The 22,140-nt window shown below is 35.1% G+C and overlaps 1 protein-coding gene across 11 annotated transcripts in view; it reads left to right on the top strand.

The window, feature by feature from the left end:
• The window catches only part of LOC118746094 (potassium voltage-gated channel protein Shab), a 373,750-nt gene that overhangs the window by 188,428 nt on the left and 163,182 nt on the right, over positions 1 to 22,140 (top strand). For all 11 annotated transcript variants that reach the window (XM_036479860.1, XM_036479856.1, XM_036479862.1 and 8 more), the window contains 2 exons: positions 12,028 to 12,489; positions 13,387 to 14,797. In XM_036479860.1, the coding sequence (XP_036335753.1) occupies positions 13,397 to 14,797 (1,401 nt within the window). In that variant the 5' untranslated portion in view covers positions 12,028 to 12,489; positions 13,387 to 13,396. The remainder of the gene's footprint in view (positions 1 to 12,027; positions 12,490 to 13,386; positions 14,798 to 22,140) is intronic.

Here is a 22,140-nt window from a genome sequence, read left to right on the forward strand (position 1 = left end):
CATTGTTTTTATGTGCGCAACCCTTAATATGCTAGACGCGGAGCTTCTGCTCTCGAAATGTTGTTGTCTTCTTTGTTTTTTTTATATTATACTAGTATGCCTTTCTTTTGTAATTTACAAGAGTACATTTTTGTACAATTTTTGTTGCAGTTGTTTGACAATTTATTGAATTGTTCAATTTACTTACGCTCGCTGCGCCTTTATTCAATCACTTTTGCTGCTTCACTCTTCCCTCATTTTGCTTTTCTGTGCGTATATATAGATGTACATACACACATACGAGCTTACCTTCACCTTCAAGGTCTCTGGGCTAGGTTTGGCTTGGTGTTCCTTTACAACATTTTCTTTTACTATTTTTAAATGCCAAATGAACGCGCACCCTTCAACACAGGTGAACGCATCTCTGGTTGCATTTTGTGTGAGTACACACTTGCTGGCATGGAAAATGGAGCGAGGTCATCGTGGCTTTTAGAGTATGCACAAGTATACATACATACATAGAGGAGAGTAGGTATGTGTGTTTAGACTTAAGTGGACTTGCAGAAAGTATACTTCTGCATGCATAATAAACATGCACAACAAACAACTTCCCAACTCAACAAGTAGCCCCATGCAGAATTGGAGCGCCTGCCCATGCTTACGTACATACATACATATGCATGTATATTAGGGTGGTTGTTTTTGTGACTAATGGTGTTTTTCACTCCTACCTCGAAATTTTGTGGAAAACACGAAACAAAACTCCCTGAAAATTTGAACCCTTAATATTAACATTAAGTACTTGCCCAAGGCGTGCAACGATTTCCCATATAAAATACACATAAACTTTGAGTTTTTTTCTTAAGAAGTCTAGAGCTCAGAGGCATTTTATGGTATATTCTTGATCAATGATGGGTTTTCTTCAGAATTGAATTCTCTACAAAAGCGCTCATCGTGGTGTAATCCTAACTCCCACCAGCGAGGTAGCGGGTCACTAAACCCAATTTTTTCATGAAATTTTCGTTTTTTGAACCTTTCTCGAAAATAACAAAAGCTATAGAAAAAATATGAATGATTACCTTGTAGGGCATTCAATTTTCTTCAAAAAAGTTCTAAAATACCGAATCGCTAATATCCACATTTCTTGAGATATTGGACTTTGAAGCTGATCAACCATTTCTACTATTTAACTTAATATGTAGTCCATGGAAATTCCAGACTACCTCATCTTCAAAGCCCAATATCTCAAGAAATATCGATGTTAGCGAGTTAGTGTCCTGAAAGTTTTTTGTAGGAAATTGTACAAATTTGTCATTTATACTTTTTCATGAAAAATTTGGGATTTAGGATTACACCGCAATGAACGCTTTTGTAGAGCATTTAATTCTGAAGAAAACCCATCATTGACCAAGATTATACCGTAAAATGCATCCGAGGTCTACAGTTCAAAGAAAAATAGCTTGAAGAAAAAAACTCAAAGTTTACGTGTATTTTATATGGGAAATCTTTGCACGCCTTGGGCAAGTCTTTAATGTTAATATTAAGGGTTTAAATTTTCAGGGAGTTTTTTTTAGGTTGTTTCCATAAAATTTTGACGTACGGATGAAAAAAAAACAATAGTCGCAAAAAAAGGCACCCTATTGTATAACCAAGGTACTTACTTACCTCTATTTGAGTAGTATTAGAAAATGATTTGCAATAATCATTTTTCACCATTTTTTATTATAAAATACGCTTCGTAACTAATAGCATTTGCATTGTCTAGGAAAATACTTAACCGTATGTGAAGACAATGAAATTCAACAAAAGCTCCACTTATTGTATACGAGTTTATTCGATACGTAGTACATTTATGCATAAGCAGAAAGTAAACAATTCAGAGTGTTTCCGATTCTTCTAAAAGTGTGCATGAATGTGGTAAAACTTTTGCCAGGCCAAAGCTTTCAGCTGAAGGTCAAGTCTTCGCTTTATTCCCGTTTGCACTAAAAAACTATTCTTTATTGGTCATTACTTCGGCACATAGAATGCAGGTGAATATTTATTGTACATACATATGTATGTACATATCGTCGTTTAAAGTACAAAAGCGCGTATCGATTGGATTTGCTCACACAAGCTCTTGGCTCAATCCTTATCCATTAGTCCTGAAATATACTAGCGATTGCTTTATAAAAAAGAGAACTATTTTGAAATATGAGTGTTTTTACTCTAGAAAATAATTTATGCAACCTCACATACGCGCTTTTGTATTATCTTGATACGCGGTTTAGCATTTTGTTGATACGTGATTTTGTACGTTAAACGACGATATGTAGGTATGTTACATACAGTGTTGGTACATGTAGAAAAAATTCCCTACCCGCAGGGATTTTGGTAACAGCTAATTTTTACACAAATTGGCGCGTGTTTATTTTGCACATTTTCATCAATCTTGGCAAATTTGAGACATTGTGTACTTTTTCAGTGGAAGTTGCTTCAATGGCACACTCCGTTTGATATTTCATGAGCACTGGCTCAATCTGATTTTTGTGGCCTCAGTAGCCATTTGGGCGTTCACTTGATAAAGCCGAATATTAAAGTTAAATAATATGTATTTTTTATTTATTTATGTGTATGTATAAACATATCGATGGTCCTCTCGAATGACAACATTACTCAAAACAAAACAAGTAAAGTATAAGTTCGGGCAAAACCGCTCTATATATAACCGGTGCACACATTAAATACATATAGTTTTTCACCTTTCTACAAACTACATGAAAAGCTGGCGTTTTCCCCCGATTTCAAATATTTTCGATAGTACACCCAGAAACGGCTTGTTTGGGTAAGCACTTTAAGAGAGTCGCCGCTTACCTTCTCGTTTACAGAATGCATTACTCTGACCTGTGCATGTCGTTGGAGGCAATCGAATAAATGTAAAATTTCTTACTATTGCATTACGTGTAATAAGCGAATATTGTCTTGTAGCGACTTGTAATAGTACGTTACTCCATTGATACAAAAATAAGTGCTTACCATAAAATTATAACGTCGTTTAAAGTGCAAAACCGCGTATCAACAAAATGCAAAACCACGTATCAGCAGAATGCAAAACCGCGTATGTGAAGTTTTAGAAATTATTTTCGAGAGTGTAAAAATACTCATATTTCAAAATGGCTCTCTTTTTTATAAAGCAATCACTTTTCTGGACGAATGGATAAGGCTTAAGCCAAGAGCTTGTATGAGTAAATCCAATTTTTGGCAGTAAATGTCAGTTACGCGGTTTTGCAGTATGACGATATTCGGTTTTGTACTTTAAACGACGATAAGTTTTTGCTGGGTTACTGAGCGCTGAGCACATGTGTGTTTCACACAAACATATACGAACAGCGGCAAAGGAGCAATGCTTTCGACGCACCCAGTCTGATTCATTGACTGGTCTTCATTTGTTAGTATGCCGACCGCTGTTATATCTCTTGCTTTAGGGGTGGTTCACAAGCATGAATATATTCCGGTCTCTAAACAAATCGCGGTTGCCTCAACTAAGATTTGGTAACTATGACTAAACCAAGTGTTGAGAGAAAGGTTAACTATATGTATTAGCAGAGCTTAATAACATCCCTTTATGAAGCGTACATTAAGATAAATGGACTGGAAAATAAATCAGCTTTTTACTTCTTCACATGCTGATTAGACCAACGAAATTGGCTACAGGTTTTTGAGTTTTTTATATGAAGACTTGTTTCACATTATAACCGCCAACGAAAGACAACTAAAGATATTTAGTTCCCGAATTTTGACAATATTTGGGAACTGTTACCAAGGTTTGGGAACTATTACCATATTGGTAAATATATTAAAGCTTCTAATATTCAGCTATGTTGTACCAAATCGTTAATTTAGTTGAAGGGTTTGGTAAATACTAATAAATATATCTTTGAAGCATATTTCTACAGATTCCAGTCAACTTAACGTATGGTTCATAAAAAGATGTTATTAAGCTCTGCTAATGCAGATAAGCTTTCTTTCAACACATGGTTTAGTCATAGTAACCAAATCTTAGTTAATACAACCGCGATTCGGTTTGAGAGCGGAACATATTCATGCTTGTGAGCCAAGAATGAATGATAGAATACAAGGTTGCGCCCATGAGAGAGGATTTTTGAGTGTAATTTTTACGTGATGTCATCTTGGTGCGATTGCGAGAGGGAAATGCCAAAACACATAGGAAGATATGTAAACAATGCTGAAAAATGTGTTAATATCAATACTAAATGGTCAAATTTTGCAGGCATTAACAAATATGCGAAGTTTAATTAAATAAGGACACGTAGCAATGATTTTGGGCATGTAGCCTTGTATGTAGATATGTACCTTAAAAACTTACTTATATCAAACGCACCCAAAGTAAAAGAAAACTTCTAATGTCCACAACCTTGAATATTTTGCTATACGGAGCGGAGATCTGGGCTGACACCCTACAGAAAAAAACCGTTGCAAGACACTTTCTAGAGCTCATCGCACAGCAGCTTTAAGAGTGGCCTCTGCGTACCGTACAGTGTCCGGCGAGGCAATACTAGTTATAAGCGGAACGGTTCCCATTGACCTGCTAGCAGCCGAACGCAAGAAAATGTGGGAGTTTAAGGTGCAAACGAATCCAAAGGGCGAAAGGGAAAGAGTAAGAGACGAGACACTAAGACTATGGCAAGATAGGTTTCAAAACGAAAGCCGCGGCAGATGGACGGCTAGGCTAGTAAAAGACCTAAAACTGTGGACCCAAAGAGAACATGGCGAAATAAACTATTACGTCACACAAATGCTGTCTGGGCATGGTTACTTTCGCAAATACCTGTATAGAATGGGAAAAGCCGAAGCATATACAGCGAAGCAGAAGAAGACGATGCCGAGCACACTTTTTTCAGATGCAAAAGATGGGAAACCGAGCGCAATAATCTGCAAGACCTTGTAGGACCAATTAATCCAGATAACGTCATCCAAGCCATGCTACATAGCGAAACTAACTGGAAGAACATAGCTAAATATGCAGAATACCTACTTAGAGGCAAGAAGCGGGACCTGGACGCAGGTGCACCGAGGGAACTTTAGTTAATGAGAAATATGGAACGCCACCCTGAAGCAATGCCATTAGTGGTCCCAGGGTGGGCGACGGTTCCAATTCGGTGGGAGTGTTTTAGTCTCCGGACATACCATTGTTGTGACGACAGCTTTGATGATGCAATAGGCATTTTCGACCCCCTGCCCGCGAAAAAAAAAAATCGCACGCTTGCTTTTCGCAAAGTGCATTTTTCAGACTGAATTTATTAATAAATTAGTGACCGCAAAGTACAAAATTAGGTTTTACAATAAAGTGTACACCCTTGACTACAAGTGTGTGTAAAATTTTATTGAATCGTGTCACCCATTCGAACACAATAGCTCGAAATCATTGGGCGAATAACTACACCGTACCCAGTTAAATCGTTATTTAGTTTTCCGCAATCAACAATTGCATCAAGATGACGTCACGCACGCAGTTCATGCTGTCAAACCGACAAAGAGCGGATTAGCGGTACCGCGATGGGCGCAATCCAAGAATGAATATCGTCGTTTAAAGTACAAAACCGCGTATCGTCATTCTGCAAAACCGCGTAACTGACATTGGCTGCCAATAATTGGATTTGCCCACACAAGCTCTTGGCTCAATCCTAATCCATTCGTCCTGAAATATACTAGCCAGAAATGCGATTGCTTTATAAAAAAGAGAACCATTTTGAAATATGAGTGTTTTTACGCTCTAGAAAATAATTTCTACAAGTTCCCATACGCGGTTTTGCATTTTGCTGATAGGCGGTACTACATCAAATTTAAATATTGAAACACAATTTTGAAGGTCAGCTTTACCGCTTTCGAAAAAAATGCAAATTTTTACATAGGGTTGCCATCTGTCTGAAAATAAAGTGCATAAAATATTTAAGTGGCGTAAAATTTTGCACGCTTTTATCGATATTTTTATCGGGGGTTGTTTTCGATATTTTTATCGAATTTGTTATCAATTATTTATCGATTCTGTTATCTATTATTTATCGATTTTGATATCGACTATTTATCGATTTTCTAATCGATTTTGTTATCGATTTTGCTATCAATTATTTATCGATTTTGTTGTCGATTATTTTATCGATTTTCTAATCGATTTTGCTACCAAAGTTATTATCGATTTTGCTATCGAAATTTTTACGAATTTGTCATCGATTTTGTAATCGATATTTTTATAGGTTTTGTTAGCGATATCTATTGCATCAATTCGCCCTGTACCTCTAAAAAAATTCTTACTTCAAAAAATAAAACCAAGGTCCTTAATTTGACATCTAATTTTTTAAATTCGAAAGAACTGTGCAGATATGATCTTCACAAAAAATTGCTTCACGTATTCGAACACCCTTTTTTCAATACATAAATATGTGGGTATTTTATTTGCCTAACTCCCTTAATTTTAGTTGAATTTGACGTTTTAAACGGGTGGCAACACTCCAACATATTTATTAGAAATGGAGCCTTTTCAAACCAATTTATAGCCTTATATATAGTACTTAAATAACTGATTTAACTTATTACATAATTTTAATTAAAATTTTTAACAAGTGGCAACACTTAAAAAAAATTAAACGTTAGTACACATCTACAGGCCAAGCGCTTTAATATCGCACCCCATTTTTTAAAATCGAACGAATTCGAACCTGATCACAATCAAAAAAAAATTTCTTCGCGTGTTATAAGTAGAATCCAAACCCATAAAGAGAACGTAAAACTTCACTTGCATTTTGACGTTCCTATGTGAAGTTTCCAAATACTAGGTACAGGTTGCTTGATACTTAAGTACGTGAGCATAGCGGAACGCGTATTTGGTGAAGGTAGGGATAAATCGATACCATCAAGGTATTACTCAAAGTAGTACTTGTACTTTTATCAAACAAGCTATCGATACCTACTCAGTATTGGAAAAGTATTGAGTACTTGTACACAGAACTACGATTTTGCAGTTTTTTTTTCAAAGTTATTAAATTTTTTCACGAAAAATATGCATTTTTTTTACAAGATTATTTATCTTCTAATACTTTTTCATACAAAAACAATAAAATACATTTTTACAAGATTAATAATAGATAAAGTTTTTTCATATAAAATAAGTTTAAGAAAATAACTCCTTTTTTGTTATATTTCTCCAAAAAAATCAACTTTTCCAAGTGTTTTCATGAAAGGCGGTTTCGAAGTTTTGATATACGGGCATGTTCTGAAATTCGAAACTTTGAACTCGACTCGATTGCCAAATATTTTTTAATTATATCTGATGAAAAGAGTAAATATTCTAATTGAAAACCGTAAAAGAAGCAGCAGCGATATGAAATAAATTATTTTAATGCAAGACTTGTAAATTTATGGGTTAAACTATCGGAAAAATTGTCGAACTCAAGTCGATTTCAAATTTTCGAATTTTAAAACATGTCTAATAGTTTTACCTGTTTTTGAGAAAAGCCTCTCGCAAGGGACAGATGACCCAACAACCGTTATGTATAGACGGGCTTGCTTATATGGCTGGGGAAATGTAGTGCGCATATCTTCCCATTCCTCTAATGGGTTGCTTATCAAAGAAGATGCTGAAGCAAAATAAGTTTTGCGCTTCCGATACAAGTGCTTTTTTTTCGATACCTACTTGGATCGCAGTAAAAAGTATCGAGTAAAAAACTACTTGGTAAATTGAGAAAAGTATCGAGTATGTACTTGGATTTACTTGTATCGATTTATCCCTAGGTGAAGGAGAGCGCCGTCGAGTAACATCATTCAGGTACGCTCATTAGGGATGTTCTCTACTTTTGGTTTCTTTTTTTATATGTACCGCAAAAATGTGTCCCTATTTTACGAGTGGATGTGAGAAGTGCAGTTTGGCTGGGAAATTTGCAGCTCTCTAATACATATATGCATATGTATAAACAAATAAATACTTATTTATATACATATCTATATATATAATACGCGAAGGGTTTTTTGTGCAGCATGAAAGATCTGTACCGTTCGCCCGATTTTCAAAAATGAGATGTCAAATTAAAGCGCTTGGTCTCTAAATGTGCAATGAGGTTTTACTTTTTCGAAAAGAGTTGCCACCTGATGAAAAATTGCTTTCAAATAATTTAATAATCAATTCAGATCCACACCGTTTGACTTTAGGTGTGCAATAAGGTTTAACTTTTTCGAGAGGAGTTGCCACCTTTTAAAAAATTAGGTTCCAATTATTTAAAAAGCTAAACCAATTATTACAAAATGGGCATAAATGGAAATAGTTTTGAAAATCTTTGTTTCTTAACTTAACTTAATGAGGGTTGCCACCTGTTAAAAAATAAAATTCAATTTGAATTAAGGGAATTAGGTAATAGAAATATGTATGGGTGCCAGACGATAAAGTTTAGGTACGTAGTAGTTTGTAAACATTTTGAAGAGGGTTGCCACCTGTTTGAAAAGTCTATTTTATATGAAATATTAAAATATGAACGTTAAGCGAATGAATCTTAAGAGATCTTAAGTTTGAACGTTTAGAATATTTTTAAAGTGTTTGAAGAGGGCTGCCACCTGTTTAAAAATTAAATTCAAATTATTTAAATAGTTAAATCAATATTTACCATTTGGGCACCAGACGCAGTAGTTTTGAAAATACTTTATTTCTTAACTGCGTGTCACGTAAAATCCGAGATGTTTTTTGAGGTTAGAAAAAAATCCAGACGTGAGGAGCAAAATGGACTTCAGATTCGGGTTCAGCGACTCCAAAAACATATAGCAGACTAGGTTTGGTTAAAGGAACCTTTCATAGATTCTTTTTGTGGACCTGGGTTATTGACAAATCTAAAGCAGCTAAATAAAAATGTGTAATATAATAAGGTGTACTTAATCAAAAGTTTTTTATTGTATATTCTCAAATTCATTTCATTTTTTGACTCCCAAAATAGTGGTTTCGGACCATAATTGGACTAGTATTTTCGGTCTATTTTGAACTAGCAGATTGGTATATTTCTGACCGAAATCTGACAATTGCCATCTCGTAGGACACCCTGATGTTAAAAATACCAGTTGCATGGAAAAAAGATAGTTGACTGACTAGTTGGGCATGCGGTGCATACTAGTTGTGAGGCAGTTTACAACTAGTACATTTGACTACAGGGTATGTGTGTATGGATGGAGCCTAAATATGAATGTTGTAAATATTGTTTGGATTTATATTAACCTTGTGAATTTGTAAATGAGCTGCCGTAAATAGGAATGGCTTTGTTCCAATTTGCAGCGGAAGTGCAACGCCCAATTGGTAGCCTCGACTTGTTTCCGCTGCCGTTGCTTTCTGCCAGGTATAGCTGCAAGTCGTTATCATCCAAGGTGTGCGATTATGTTAGTGGCCGACTAGCCCAAATCGCACCTCTACAGCCGGTTTAAGACACTTACATAAGTAGTATGTATGTACTCACTTGCATTCATATTTGCTGGATATTTGCAGGTGCATACATGGATACGTATACGTATGCAAATACATGTTGTGTTAACTCATGTAAAGGAGTCCATACAAGTTGCGCATTTGCACATTTCAGTTAGTTGACAACCTGCCAATATTCTTCTTCAACATTTGCTGGACTTCATTGGCATATCAATTTTTCTGTCGAGCTTGGTTTTGTTTCTTTGTTCAATTCTGTACCTGATTTTAACTTAAAAGCATTTGCATATTTTATTAAGCATTTTCTATTAGATATTCTGTTCAGTTGCATTCAGTTACATGCATACATCGACATATTTGCATATATAGTACATACATTTAATTGTGCAGCACATGGGCAACACTGAAAAATCAATCTCATCGCAGACAAGAAATAAATTGCTAACACTATTCGGCAGTCGGCTGGGGAATTGATGAAACCAAGTTTTCCTGAAAGTCTTGATTGTATATGGAAAAGTAATTTCTCAGTTTTCCATGGCTGGCGATTTTTAGCGTTTTTTTTTCTTCTAATTGAAGTCGGTACTCGCAGAGCAGCTAAAATAATTTTTCTTTTTTCTGTTTGAAAACAAGTTTTTTTACTAAAAGTGAAAATTTTGAACAAAAATTTTACACCTACATATTTCTTCGGTTGAGGTCTGCATGATCTTGAAAACAATTAAAAGTTAGCCTTAATAACTTGGCCAAAAGTCAGCTATTTTAGTAGTCGACTATGAAATTCGCGACAGGATAGTGAAACTCTTATTAGTATATTTTACACAAATGCTTTAAGACGAATTTTATTGTGTGATTAACTATCCATGCCTTCCTTTTCCAGACATGACCTAATTTTTTTAACATTCGATTTCTGTGTCATTAATATTGATTTCGTGTGTCATTTGCCTTATTTACTTATTTAATAATAATTCAACACAACAACCATTGGCTAGAGAAAGGTAAAGGCAAGATAATGAATCGAATATATAGTTCTTTAAGCATAAAGTTTATATAGCTCGCTTTTAAAATGCTGGGTGCTTTTTATAAGTCTCAGTTATATATATAGACAAATGTATACATAAATGATCAGAATGAGAAGAGAAATCGATTAAGCGGTGACTGTCTGTCCGTCCGTCCGTCTGTGCACACGATAACTTCTTCTTCGATAACATTTCCTTCGAGCGTAGGACGGATAGTATTGAAAATGGGCGAAATCGGACTGTAACCACGCCTACCTCCAATATAACGGTAATTTTAGAAATACGAAAACTGCAACATTTTAGTAACTCCTGAAGATTATTCACTCAAAATTGATATGAACAATAATTTTTAGACGAAAAATAAGAATATTATACATTTTTGGAAAATGGGCGTAGCCACGCTCACTTATGGTTACATGTGTATATCTTGGTAACCGCTGCACCAATTTCTTGCAAACTTGGCACAGTGTTGGCCTTGACAAAACATACCAAACGGTTGAAATTTTTTCAAATCGGACAATAACCACGCACACATCCCATATAACGGTAATTTAGAGAAATACTAAATCTTCGTTAAATCAGTAAATACCGAAGCAAATTTATTCAAAATTGATGTTTGCAATAATTCTTTAACACAAAATACGCTTATGATAAAATTTTGGAAAATGGGCGTGCCACCGCCCGCTTGTGATCACTTATAAGTATCTCGGTAACCGTTCGACCAATTTGTACCAAACTCGGTAAGGTTATTATGCTTGCCACATAAAAGTAAAACTCTAAGAATTATTGAAATCGGACTAAAATTACGGCCACTTTTTATATAACCGTAAATTTCAGAAATGCTTGAAACTTCGATATTTCGAAATTTGAGGACGCTAATTTATGTACACAAAAAGAAAAGAAGTAACATTATGATGGAATTTCGGAAAATGGGCGTGATACCGCCCACATATAACTACATAAGTTTATCGAATATGTGTGAAATAGGGATAAATACACCCCTGCTTACCTTGTTGCGGTATGTTTCGGACAACAAACAACATTTGACTACTAAACTATATTTGATACTTGCGTCGGGTATCTAATGTTCGGCTCCGTGCGAACTTAGACTTTTTTACTTGTTTTCTATGGGTTTTATACATGAAATAAGCTAACATGTGTTTGAGGATTTTTTTTCTTCAGAGGTATGACATGTTTGCATTTTTTCGTGATTCAAAAGGTGCAACTGTTAATAGCTAAATTAGCTTTAGGACAATCATGACCTTATATACAGAAATTGAGATGATGTCTCTACGATGAGCAGAACCCGAGATATAACGATTTGAAGAAGTACATGATTAGTCAAAATCACAAAAAAATCCAATCTTTGACAGATCATATCTCCGAAGAAAAAAATTTAAAAATAGTTGCCTCGAATACGTGTTAGCTTATTTTATGTGTGGAATCCATAAAAAATTTTTGAAGCGAATCGAAAGTGTGACACTAAATTTGGTGTCCGATACGAAAAAGAATGTCTCATATATATATATATACGTGTATACATATGTACTTACAAATAAAATTTTTTAATCCTATCGTTTCTTTCAGATATACAAATGCAACTATAAAAACGCACACATAATGAAGATAATCATAGTGCTAACCGCATTGATAAGCTGCCAAAAGTTATACGTTCCGTTGTGATAAATAATTGCGAAGAGTGTGACATCGATTAGTAGTTAATATATGTACATCGTGGTAGTAGAACGACCATTTGGGATTAGCTAAGGGAACTTAACAAACAGCCTGTGATTCAATCATTAGAAAAAGACATGTGGGAGAGCCGCTACGCAATACAAACTTATAATTTTGAAGTGGATGCTGCAAATAATATACCGGATACTAAGATAGTGGAAATATTTGTGATTCGTGACCATACAACTAAGTTTAATTTAGTAAAAAAGAACACATTTTGAAAGGAAATCTAGAAAAATTTTCCTGAGAGTCACAAATAAAATTTGCTTGATTACTATAGAGAGACTGTAATAACAAAATTTATGCAATGTAGCGGTAAGTATATTTATTTTGCGTTTGTCAATTCTAAATAGATATTATTCGAAAAGATTTATACTTACATATGTACATCAATAGAGCTTATACATATATTTTTGGGAAAATTTTTGGAAGCGAAGTGGTTAAGTAAAATTTTAGTTAATACCAACAGCTCGATTCTTATAACAGACACAGTTGTACAGATATGAAAAAGCGTGACACCATTACAAGAAAAATAATTTACGGAGCTTTTACGCAAAGTTCATTGAGCTTTGGTGAGCAGATGTGTAATGAATGTAATCCACAGCAGTAAAAATGAGTAGTGAGTCGTTGGCAGGCGGACTTCAAGAGCAACTCCAATGGGCCGAAACGCACAGCAAACAAAAATATGTGAAGCCATGAGGGGCAGAGTAGCCTAATTAATACTTTTGACAAAAAAGAGATATTGCCTAAAATTCATGTCTAGAAAAGTGTTATCGATAACCAGAGTAATAAGTAGCAATAATGCATTTTCCAGATTAAACCAAACGAATGTTGTAAGCGATCCCGAATTCTATGTTTTTGTAAAATGGCAAACCTTTCTTCTCAAAATATGGAAAATTTCTAAATGCTGCCTCTGCCACACTTTTTCTTATATAGTGTCTATCCAACTGCTTTCATAATGGTGGCTTCCACTGCCTTCGTCCAGATGGTTTTCAACTAGAACTGTTCAGACCCAGGTCCTTATAGAACTTTTTGCACTCTCTCTTCTTGCTTATTCAAGTAAGCTTCGTTGGCATAAACCACCAGACCTAAAGAATATTATTGATTGGAAAAATACCTTCTTACCCCAACAGCAAGCGTTTTAAGAATCGTTTGTTTAATAACAAATTGTGTTATTTAGTGACATAACTTGCTTTCTATTTTCTACCGCAGTGGCGGACTTATGGTCGGCGAACGCGATAGAGACCGTGAAACGGTACGCTGGGAAACGGGTGATGCAACACCGCCCCAATTCAATAATGGAGGTACGCAAATGGTCGGACAACTGCATGGTGGACAGGCTGCTAGCCAACAACAACAACAGCAAAAGCAGCAACAGTCTCAGCGCGATCTACAGCTACAGCAGCAACAACATTTGCAATTGCAACAGCAACAATTACTCCAACAACAACAGCAGCAACAAACCAGTAATTGGATTGAAAACGAAACGCTTGGCCGCAGCCCGGCATCTGGAGCAACAGCTGCCGTCAGTAGCCTCAGCCACATCACCCAGGGCTACGACCTTGGCGACAACAACGATAACCAAGCCTACTACGATACAAGCGGTAATGTCGATTGGGGCCGAGCGATGGGAACCGGTGGAGCTAGTTCATTTGGTTGCGGCACTGGAGCTGTCCCAACAACTGGCAATCTTGCTTATAACAATGGCGCAGCTGCTTCTGCGGCTGCCGGTACCAGCGTCACTACCAGCCAACGCCATCTCAACAATATCGGTGGCGGCAGCATTGGAAACTTGGATTACGATGATGGCGGCAGTATTACTGGCGCATCCGCCACAACCACGCACACCGCAGGCGGCCTTGGTGGCCCTATGGGCAATGGCGGTATTGGTGGCGTTGCCTCGCCTGGCGGTCAAAACATCGGTGGCATTGGCGGTACCGGAACTGGTGCTGGTAGTACCGGCGCAGTTGGCAAAGAAGTGCGATACGCTCCATTCCCAATACCATCACCGACGCACTCCAATCCGACGACTTCCCATATGCACGGCAGCATGGGCACTGGCGCATTGCAGCGCGCACATTCCAGATCCATGTCCTCCATACCACCACCCGAACCCTTTATGATAGCGCAATCGAAACAAGTGAATAGCCGCGTGTCCATCAATGTAGGCGGCGTCAAACATGAGGTTCTCTGGCGCACACTCGAAAGACTGCCGCACACACGTCTGGGCCGATTGCGCGAATGCACCACGCACGAGGCAATTATTGAGCTATGCGACGACTATTCGATAGTCGACAACGAGTATTTCTTCGACCGACACCCGAAAAGTTTCAGCTCCATATTGAACTTCTATCGTACCGGAAAGCTACACATCGTCGACGAGATGTGTGTTCTGGCATTTAGTGATGATCTCGAGTACTGGGGGGTCGATGAGTTGTATCTGGAGTCGTGCTGCCAGCACAAGTACCACCAGCGAAAAGAGAATGTGCACGAAGAAATGCGCAAAGAAGCCGAATCGCTGCGACAACGGGACGAAGAAGAGTTCGGCGAAGGCAAGTGTGCTGAATACCAGAAGTACTTGTGGGAGCTGCTCGAGAAGCCAAACACCAGCTTCGCCGCGAGGGTAAGTTGAGATGCTCTGGTAACAGCGCAAACATTTATATCTACGTAAATCTTTTCCGGATCAAGCGAAATAAATAAATAAATAGTTATCTACGAATATCTATAGTGAGTATCTTCGAAGCGGAAATGTTTTTGTTGCCGTCTGTAAAGTTTTATTATGTTTTATTTTTACTTTCTATCGCTATATTTTATATGTATTATATAAATTAATTTTTCTTATTTCAATTACGTAATTTTAAGTGTTGTATGTTTGTGTTCTTTTCTAATTTATAATTTTACATCTTATTTTGTAACTCTTAAGTTCCACATAACCTTGAAGCAATATCATCGCATTTAATATTTTAATCTACACTTATTTATCCATATACATGCATATATATTTATACATACGTACTCGTAATAAAATATTCAGGGGAGATTTTTTTTGTTTTTACACTTAAAGTGAAAGATAAAGTGATCAAATTCGGTGCATGACATATGTAGGCGTTTCTAGCTATTTGAGAGCAAAACTTTATAGGTTCTCACTTCTTAACTAAATAAATAATAAATTCTTATAGGATACGGCCCCTTTTGCCTGAAGTTTCGATAAAATTAATTACACATCGTCTGACGAACTGAATTAGTTAATACTTACATATTTTATATCCCTTAATCCTAATCTGAAATAAGTTTTCGTGTTTTTCTTCTTGTGGACTCGGCCAAAATCGCTTAGGCGGTTGCAGCGCCAATAAAGAAGAGAGAAGTTTTTCTTCTTTTTCTAACCGTAAAAACCTTTAAAGGTTTGCAAAAGTAATTGAATTTTTTGGAGCAGAATAAAAATGAGCAATTTTTTAAGCATAGGCTCTTTTATTTAGTTTTCTCAACTTTTTAAAGGCTATTAGAGGCCAGAATTAATTGAGAACTACCAACTTTGCCCCCTTTTTTTATCTGCTAAATTTCAAGTATCATGACTCTTTGATCACAGTACGATGGGACGCCATCTTTACAGCCAATCTCAATTCTAAGTCAGATAGGACGACTTCAGTGCTAGATGCTAGATCATTTTTGTGGTATCATTTAAAATTATGAGCATGATATGAGCTGAGCTGTATATGTACATAAATAAATCGTTGCATTAGGTTGTTAAACCATATCTTGATTTATTTCCGTTTGAAGCTGAAATCATCGCTAAAATCCCCTGGTACACAATACGCATGGTAGAACTTTATTTCAGTAGCGACCAGAGAAAGCTGTTACAGAAGACTCTGTCTATGTGATACATTTTCGTCGAGAATATTTTATACGTTTTATTAGAAGGGGGAAGGGGGAAGGGACCACCCTAACATCATATGGCCCCGCTCTGCATAAAAATGTTCCCACTCTTTAGTGCCTCGATATTTAAAAAGCCCAGGATGCCCCCACTGCGTTTTAGTTTTTGCACTATCTATCTTTCGCCACAAGACATATTAATTAAGTCCTCATTGATTCGGGAAATTTTCGCAAGTGATTATCTTATGATTTCCCGTAAATATCGTGATCTCAGAGGGGGTCAACAAAGTAGAGTTAAATTTGTTATATTTACTGCTCAAAGCACTGAATATGGTGACCTGTACGTAATAAAAAATGTCTGTGCCGCATATTATTGTTCACAAAATTATTTACTCGAAAATTTAAGTTCTTTTCTGTCACAATTTTAGTGTAAAAACAAATAAAATTAACTCAGCCGAATAACTATGATAAATGAAAACTTAAAAAATCCAATTAACGCTGTAAATTTTGCCTCAGTCACCACAGTCGCATAGTTCCATGTACCTACTAACATTTTTGTTTATCTTTTACCACACTCAGCTTTATCAACACTCAGCTATATTTCCTTGTTTAAGAACTCATTGGACAAGATGCATATGTACATGTTAACTTGATGTTTCTTGGCTTTGTTGTGTTTGTTGTGCGATAAATATGGCAAAAAGAATTATACAATTTTTTCTAAGGATAATTGTTCATTTGCTACTTATTGGGATACCTCTAACGCCAAAAATTACCGCAAACGCTAAAGAAATGTTTTTGAATTTAAAATATTCTTTCACCAGAATGAAATTGTTGAAGAAAATCAGTTGCAGAAATAGTCGCTGTAAATAATTGCAAAACCATGTATGATTAAAAACTGTTACTAATACTCTACTCGCAACTACTTGTTAATGACAGCTTACATTAGCATTTCCATTTCCATTTCCATTTTTACCGTTTAATGATAGTGATGTGAAAGTTAGCAGACCCAAAACGTCAGTTACGAAACGATCTTCTCGTTCCATTTGAAATTATTGAATGTGTTTGTGTGTTTTCAAAAGAAAATCTTTAAAATATTTCTAAGAAATATTTATGTATGTTTTGGGCGTTGCTTCTGAAATTACGCTTCATTTGCATTACTCGCTGGAGAGTTTTACGCAATGGTATTACCCAAGTATATACTTATCTTATAAGAATATGTGTTGTTTTTACGTCTTTTTGTAATGGTGTAAATACTTTTAAATACATACCTGCATATGAAAAGTATTTTTTAATTAAACAAACTCTTCTTTTTGATGTGCTCTAAGCGTTTTCCACACGCTTTTTAAATATTGTCGTAGTGTCACTCCGATGCGTCTACCATTCCTCACTTCATTGTCAGCTTCAAGCTTGAAACGATTTCGACACAGTTCGCATGTTTAAGAAGCTGTCAATACAAATGGCATGCAATAAAATCATTTGTGAACTAACTTTGCCAACAAAGGGGCAGAAAATATTTGAAGCTAAGCTTCAGCTAACAATCCTGGAAACCCTGCCCTAGACCGTACCGTACGGAGTAAACGTACAACTTGGAATATACATTTGTACATTTTATTTTTCATCATCGTGATATCAAAAGTCTTTTGTGTTATCGTTTGTTTTTCTTCTTTTTTTTAAGAAAATGTTAAATTTTATTTGGTGATTATTTATTTTTATCGATTTACATATGTGTTTTCTTTGTGTTGTAGGATTATGATTACTACTAAAACCATATGAAATTATTTTTTGTAAATTTTTCGAAAGATCGCAATTATTCAAATGTTCTTTAACTGTAATACTTCTTTTGTAGTACTTCTTTTTCTAGCCTGAAAAGCGAGTATTTATATTTTTAGTAGTCATCCAGGTGATGCTGTGTGGAAATTGCCAACTCTATTACTAACAGAAAGAATTTTCAAATAATTTATGAAATATTTACTAATTTCTTTCTATTAATCTCATTACTTATACACACAGCACGTGCGATAAACATTGAAGTGTTGACGCTTTGCAACCAAAAAAAAAAAAACTAAAAAAAAAACATCCAATAACTATGTTTGGGAATGGGCAATAAGCGATATGACCAGGCGGCAGGTGTGCTGTAGAAATCCTCGAAATAAATTTTACACACAAGAACTCTGGGGAGAAGTGGCCAAAGGCGTGTTGTAATACATTTCCGCTTTCATAACGCTAGTGAACTTAGCCAATACCCGAACCTATGCTTTGCTTAAGCCACGTCTGAGAAAGTCTATAGGAAGTCTAATTCTGTAGGAGTTCCACCTTAGCATTTTCTCAACCATAAAATAGCTACCTCCTCTTGCTTCATAACCATTGTTCTCGAGCGCTTAGCAAGCAGTCTTCACCCTCAGCTTAGTGTTTTTTTTTTGTGCGGAAGCGGAAATAATTACAACATATTTGGGGACATCTCTTAAAATTTTTCAAACGTTTTGTATTTATGTTTTGTTTCCTTCTAATTTGAAGTACCATTTTTCCTAAATGTTTTTCTTAAATATTAAAAAAAAAATATAAATATATTTTTTTGCTTTTATTTGTGTTTCTGTATATGTATTAATTTATTATATAGTATATTAAAAACAAATCGTACTTCGAATAAGCGGAGTCTAGTTTGGTGTAGAACATAGTAGAGGTAAAAAATAATAAATGTTTCGTACAGTGTATCTATATATGTATGTATGTACTACATGTTTTAAATAAGAGTCGATCCAAAAGAAAAGTTAGATTTAACTAAATAGTTTGCTACTCTCCGACATGAACATAATCATTTGAGCAGTAGAGAATTACATGCAAAAATGTTGTAAGCTTTCGAAGTTTTTGTTAGCATTTAAATGCAAGCTTCTAAAATTTCTGCGCAGCAATTTGAATTCAAAGATTAAGTAGTATTTCAGACTTAGTAGACACCACAAAATTATGCCATCTAAGTGCAAAGTTAATCTGTATTTGAGCAAGCAAAGAATTATATTTCCCTTCCCGCATCCAATAAAGGGTCAGCAGTAGATTCGTGGATGGTATTCCGATATTTAGAAAATATATATCAATATATTGGTTCCGACAGGGAGAAAAGTACTTAATAATATCAGAAAATTACTCCTTAAAACATCAACCTTTGGAGCTAAATTAGCACAACAACCAATTAGTTTGGCATTCATAAACAAATAGAGCCTATGTATAGTTTTATGAACGTAAATTCCATAATCTTTAACTATCCAATCATCACAATATTCTCAATACTTATTCTACTCTGATCTAGCAATGGCTTGGCCTCCTTAAAGAACCTCCGGTTGCCAACTTTTCGGAAATTTTTGGCTCAGGTCCACTAGGCATATGCTCATAGTGAGTGAATTGAAATTGTGAGGTTTAGCTTTCTTTATAAGCTTCCTTATATACTAAAATTGAAAGTTAATAAAGTTAAAGCAACGAATCATGCGACTCTTTTTATCTAAAAGAGGTTGTCAAAATGACTCTAAATAAAGCGCAAATAAATAATACTAATGCTTGAAACATATTACGGGAGCTTACGTTGAGAAGCATTCTAGGTGTAAAGTTGCTACGTTGCACATGTTTTGTTACTTTTCCAATAGCAAAAAGCGTGCTAGATTGCTAGGTAGCAACTTTACAACTAAAATGCTACGGAAAGTGAGTACCCCTTTTGAAAATTTTAAAACAACGAGCCATCTTAACGCTTTTTCGGGGGAGACATGCATTTTCTTAAGGTGGCAGCGACATCATGAATTCGAAAGAAGAGGAAGGACCTTATCTGTCGCTTGAAGAATAGAAATATGTATATCTAATCTGGCCACGCACAAGTAGCGGTGCAGCTCTATTGCCGCCAATATAATTATGTACTAGACTTATGTGTAAAAATAATTTGACAGGTCTAGACTGTGGTCTGTAATGTTTCAAGCATAAGTCTGGGTGATGTTTTCTGCAAACGTAGCAGCAAAATACCAGTGGAAAAAAGCAGGAATATTTAATCAAAATCGTTAAATTAATTGTCTTCGAACGAAAGGAGTCTCAAGAATTACAAATAGTGCGCATTTAGGCCGCTCACAAACACGGCTGACAGTGCAACCAGCGAGTCAATACAGTAGGCATATTTTTTATTTATTACCTCACTATGGTATGTCCATATTTAGAACTCCGCCGAAGATTAAATTTCTACGTTTATCTTGCTTTTACTTTTTACTGACTTTTTTTCAATATTATTATTTTCAATGTATAATGTATAAACAGTTTTTTTTCTGGAAAAATTTCCGGAGTTCTTTGTCAGTTGTGCTGTTTTTCGAAATTTATTCACTTTCCAAAATTAACTATAAAGTAATATTTGATTATAATTTATTTTCTGATATACCGCCCGAAACCACATCCTTTTTTAAACGATGATAAGAATAATATGAGAACCAACAAAATAACTAATTATGTTTTTTTTTTCGAGATAGTAAGAACATATTTATTGCTTCAACAATTACCGGCTAGTATCCCAACAATAACTAAATCACACATAAATCCAACTACAGAAATTTAAACAACAACACAAGTAGTAGTAGTAAATAATACTAATTTTAATTTGAAATGATTGTGAAGTCTTAAAATGTAAAAATTGTATTATAAAAGCAAAGCAAACATAAATAATCGTTAATTTTCACTAAATTTTTCGCTTAAATTTGTACAACACTTCAGGCAACACTTCATAAGTGCCCACTGAGAAATGTAGTATGTAATCGTACACGTACTCGTACAATGACAAAAACTTCCGATTCATTTGTCCTTTGTTGGATATGTGTCAAAGTCCTCTCGTTGTTGTTCTTTCTTCCTCCTACTCTAGTACATATGTACTTGACTATTTGTTATTTATAATTACAAGTACACTAAACACTTTTAAACGTATTCATATTGTTTTCGGTTGAAAAATTATCCCTCCTAAGTTTAGTAAAAACAATTGGTGGCGTAACTTCAAAAAACAAATGCATATAGAATTAATAATATTTCCATTGAATAGTCATATTTATTTAAATGATAGATTGAATGCTTGGCGTCTAATCTACATATTATTGATGTGTGAGAATCAGTCGCTAGAAAAGTAAAGTTATGGTTTGTACTACATTTGTTGTGATGTCGTAGTGGCTTTTGCGGAAGCTTGTATCTCGAAAACGTAAAAATGTAACCCGTAAGAGAAATCGTAGTCTTCAACTTTTGATTAATTTGGTTTAGCCTCGGCTTATGATTTCACCAAATTCCATTTAGTATTTTATAACCAAAGACCAAAGCAAAATTAGTATTTATAATTTTACGTTTTCGTCTATTTCATTAATAAATATTTTTCTTTATTTTTCTGTTGAACCCTATTTTATTATGTTTTGGTGTTTCCACGGTATTTCTCCTTTGTTGTAGTATTGTTGTAATAATAATCTCCCGCCAAATGATAATGGTGATCCATAGACATACATATTTGTATTGCCTAACACGCAATATAAGCAATCATTGCAAAAACAAAACAACAACTAATTCCATGCCATTCCGTTGTTTGTTTCGAATTTTGTTTGTTTTCTTTGGTAAAGCCAAGAAAAGGATGTGAACCACATGCACTCCAAAACCCCATAAGTACTCCGGTTTCTTGTTTTTTTTTTCAATACAACATATACCATCTATGTAATTACCGATTACCAAGTTGTTTGCTCTCCTAACACCAGATTGCTCGATACTTACAAGTGCATATACATACATATAGATAAGAAACAAAACCATTTATGTAATGCAAAATATTCGAGACAAGTGTGCGTATCTTGTACTCTTTTTTGTTCTGATATGGAATGGAATTTGTATACCCTACTTTTTAATTTGAGTTTGCTTCCCGGAATTGTACAAAAATAATCAATAGCTGTATGTGTTCCAATAAGGAAAATGTGTAAATACCTGTAAATCCAGGCTTAATTATATATTCAAACAAAATCACAGCGTTATATAGTACACGTAAATATGTTTTATTTTGTATCTTATTTAAATCAGTTTGAGTTTATTTAGTTATAATGCATAGTTATGTATAGT

This window comes from Rhagoletis pomonella, unplaced genomic scaffold (genome assembly GCF_013731165.1).
Source record: "Rhagoletis pomonella isolate Grant_MI unplaced genomic scaffold, Rhpom_1.0 Rhpom_scaffold_00010, whole genome shotgun sequence".
Taxonomy (NCBI): domain Eukaryota; kingdom Metazoa; phylum Arthropoda; class Insecta; order Diptera; family Tephritidae; genus Rhagoletis; species Rhagoletis pomonella.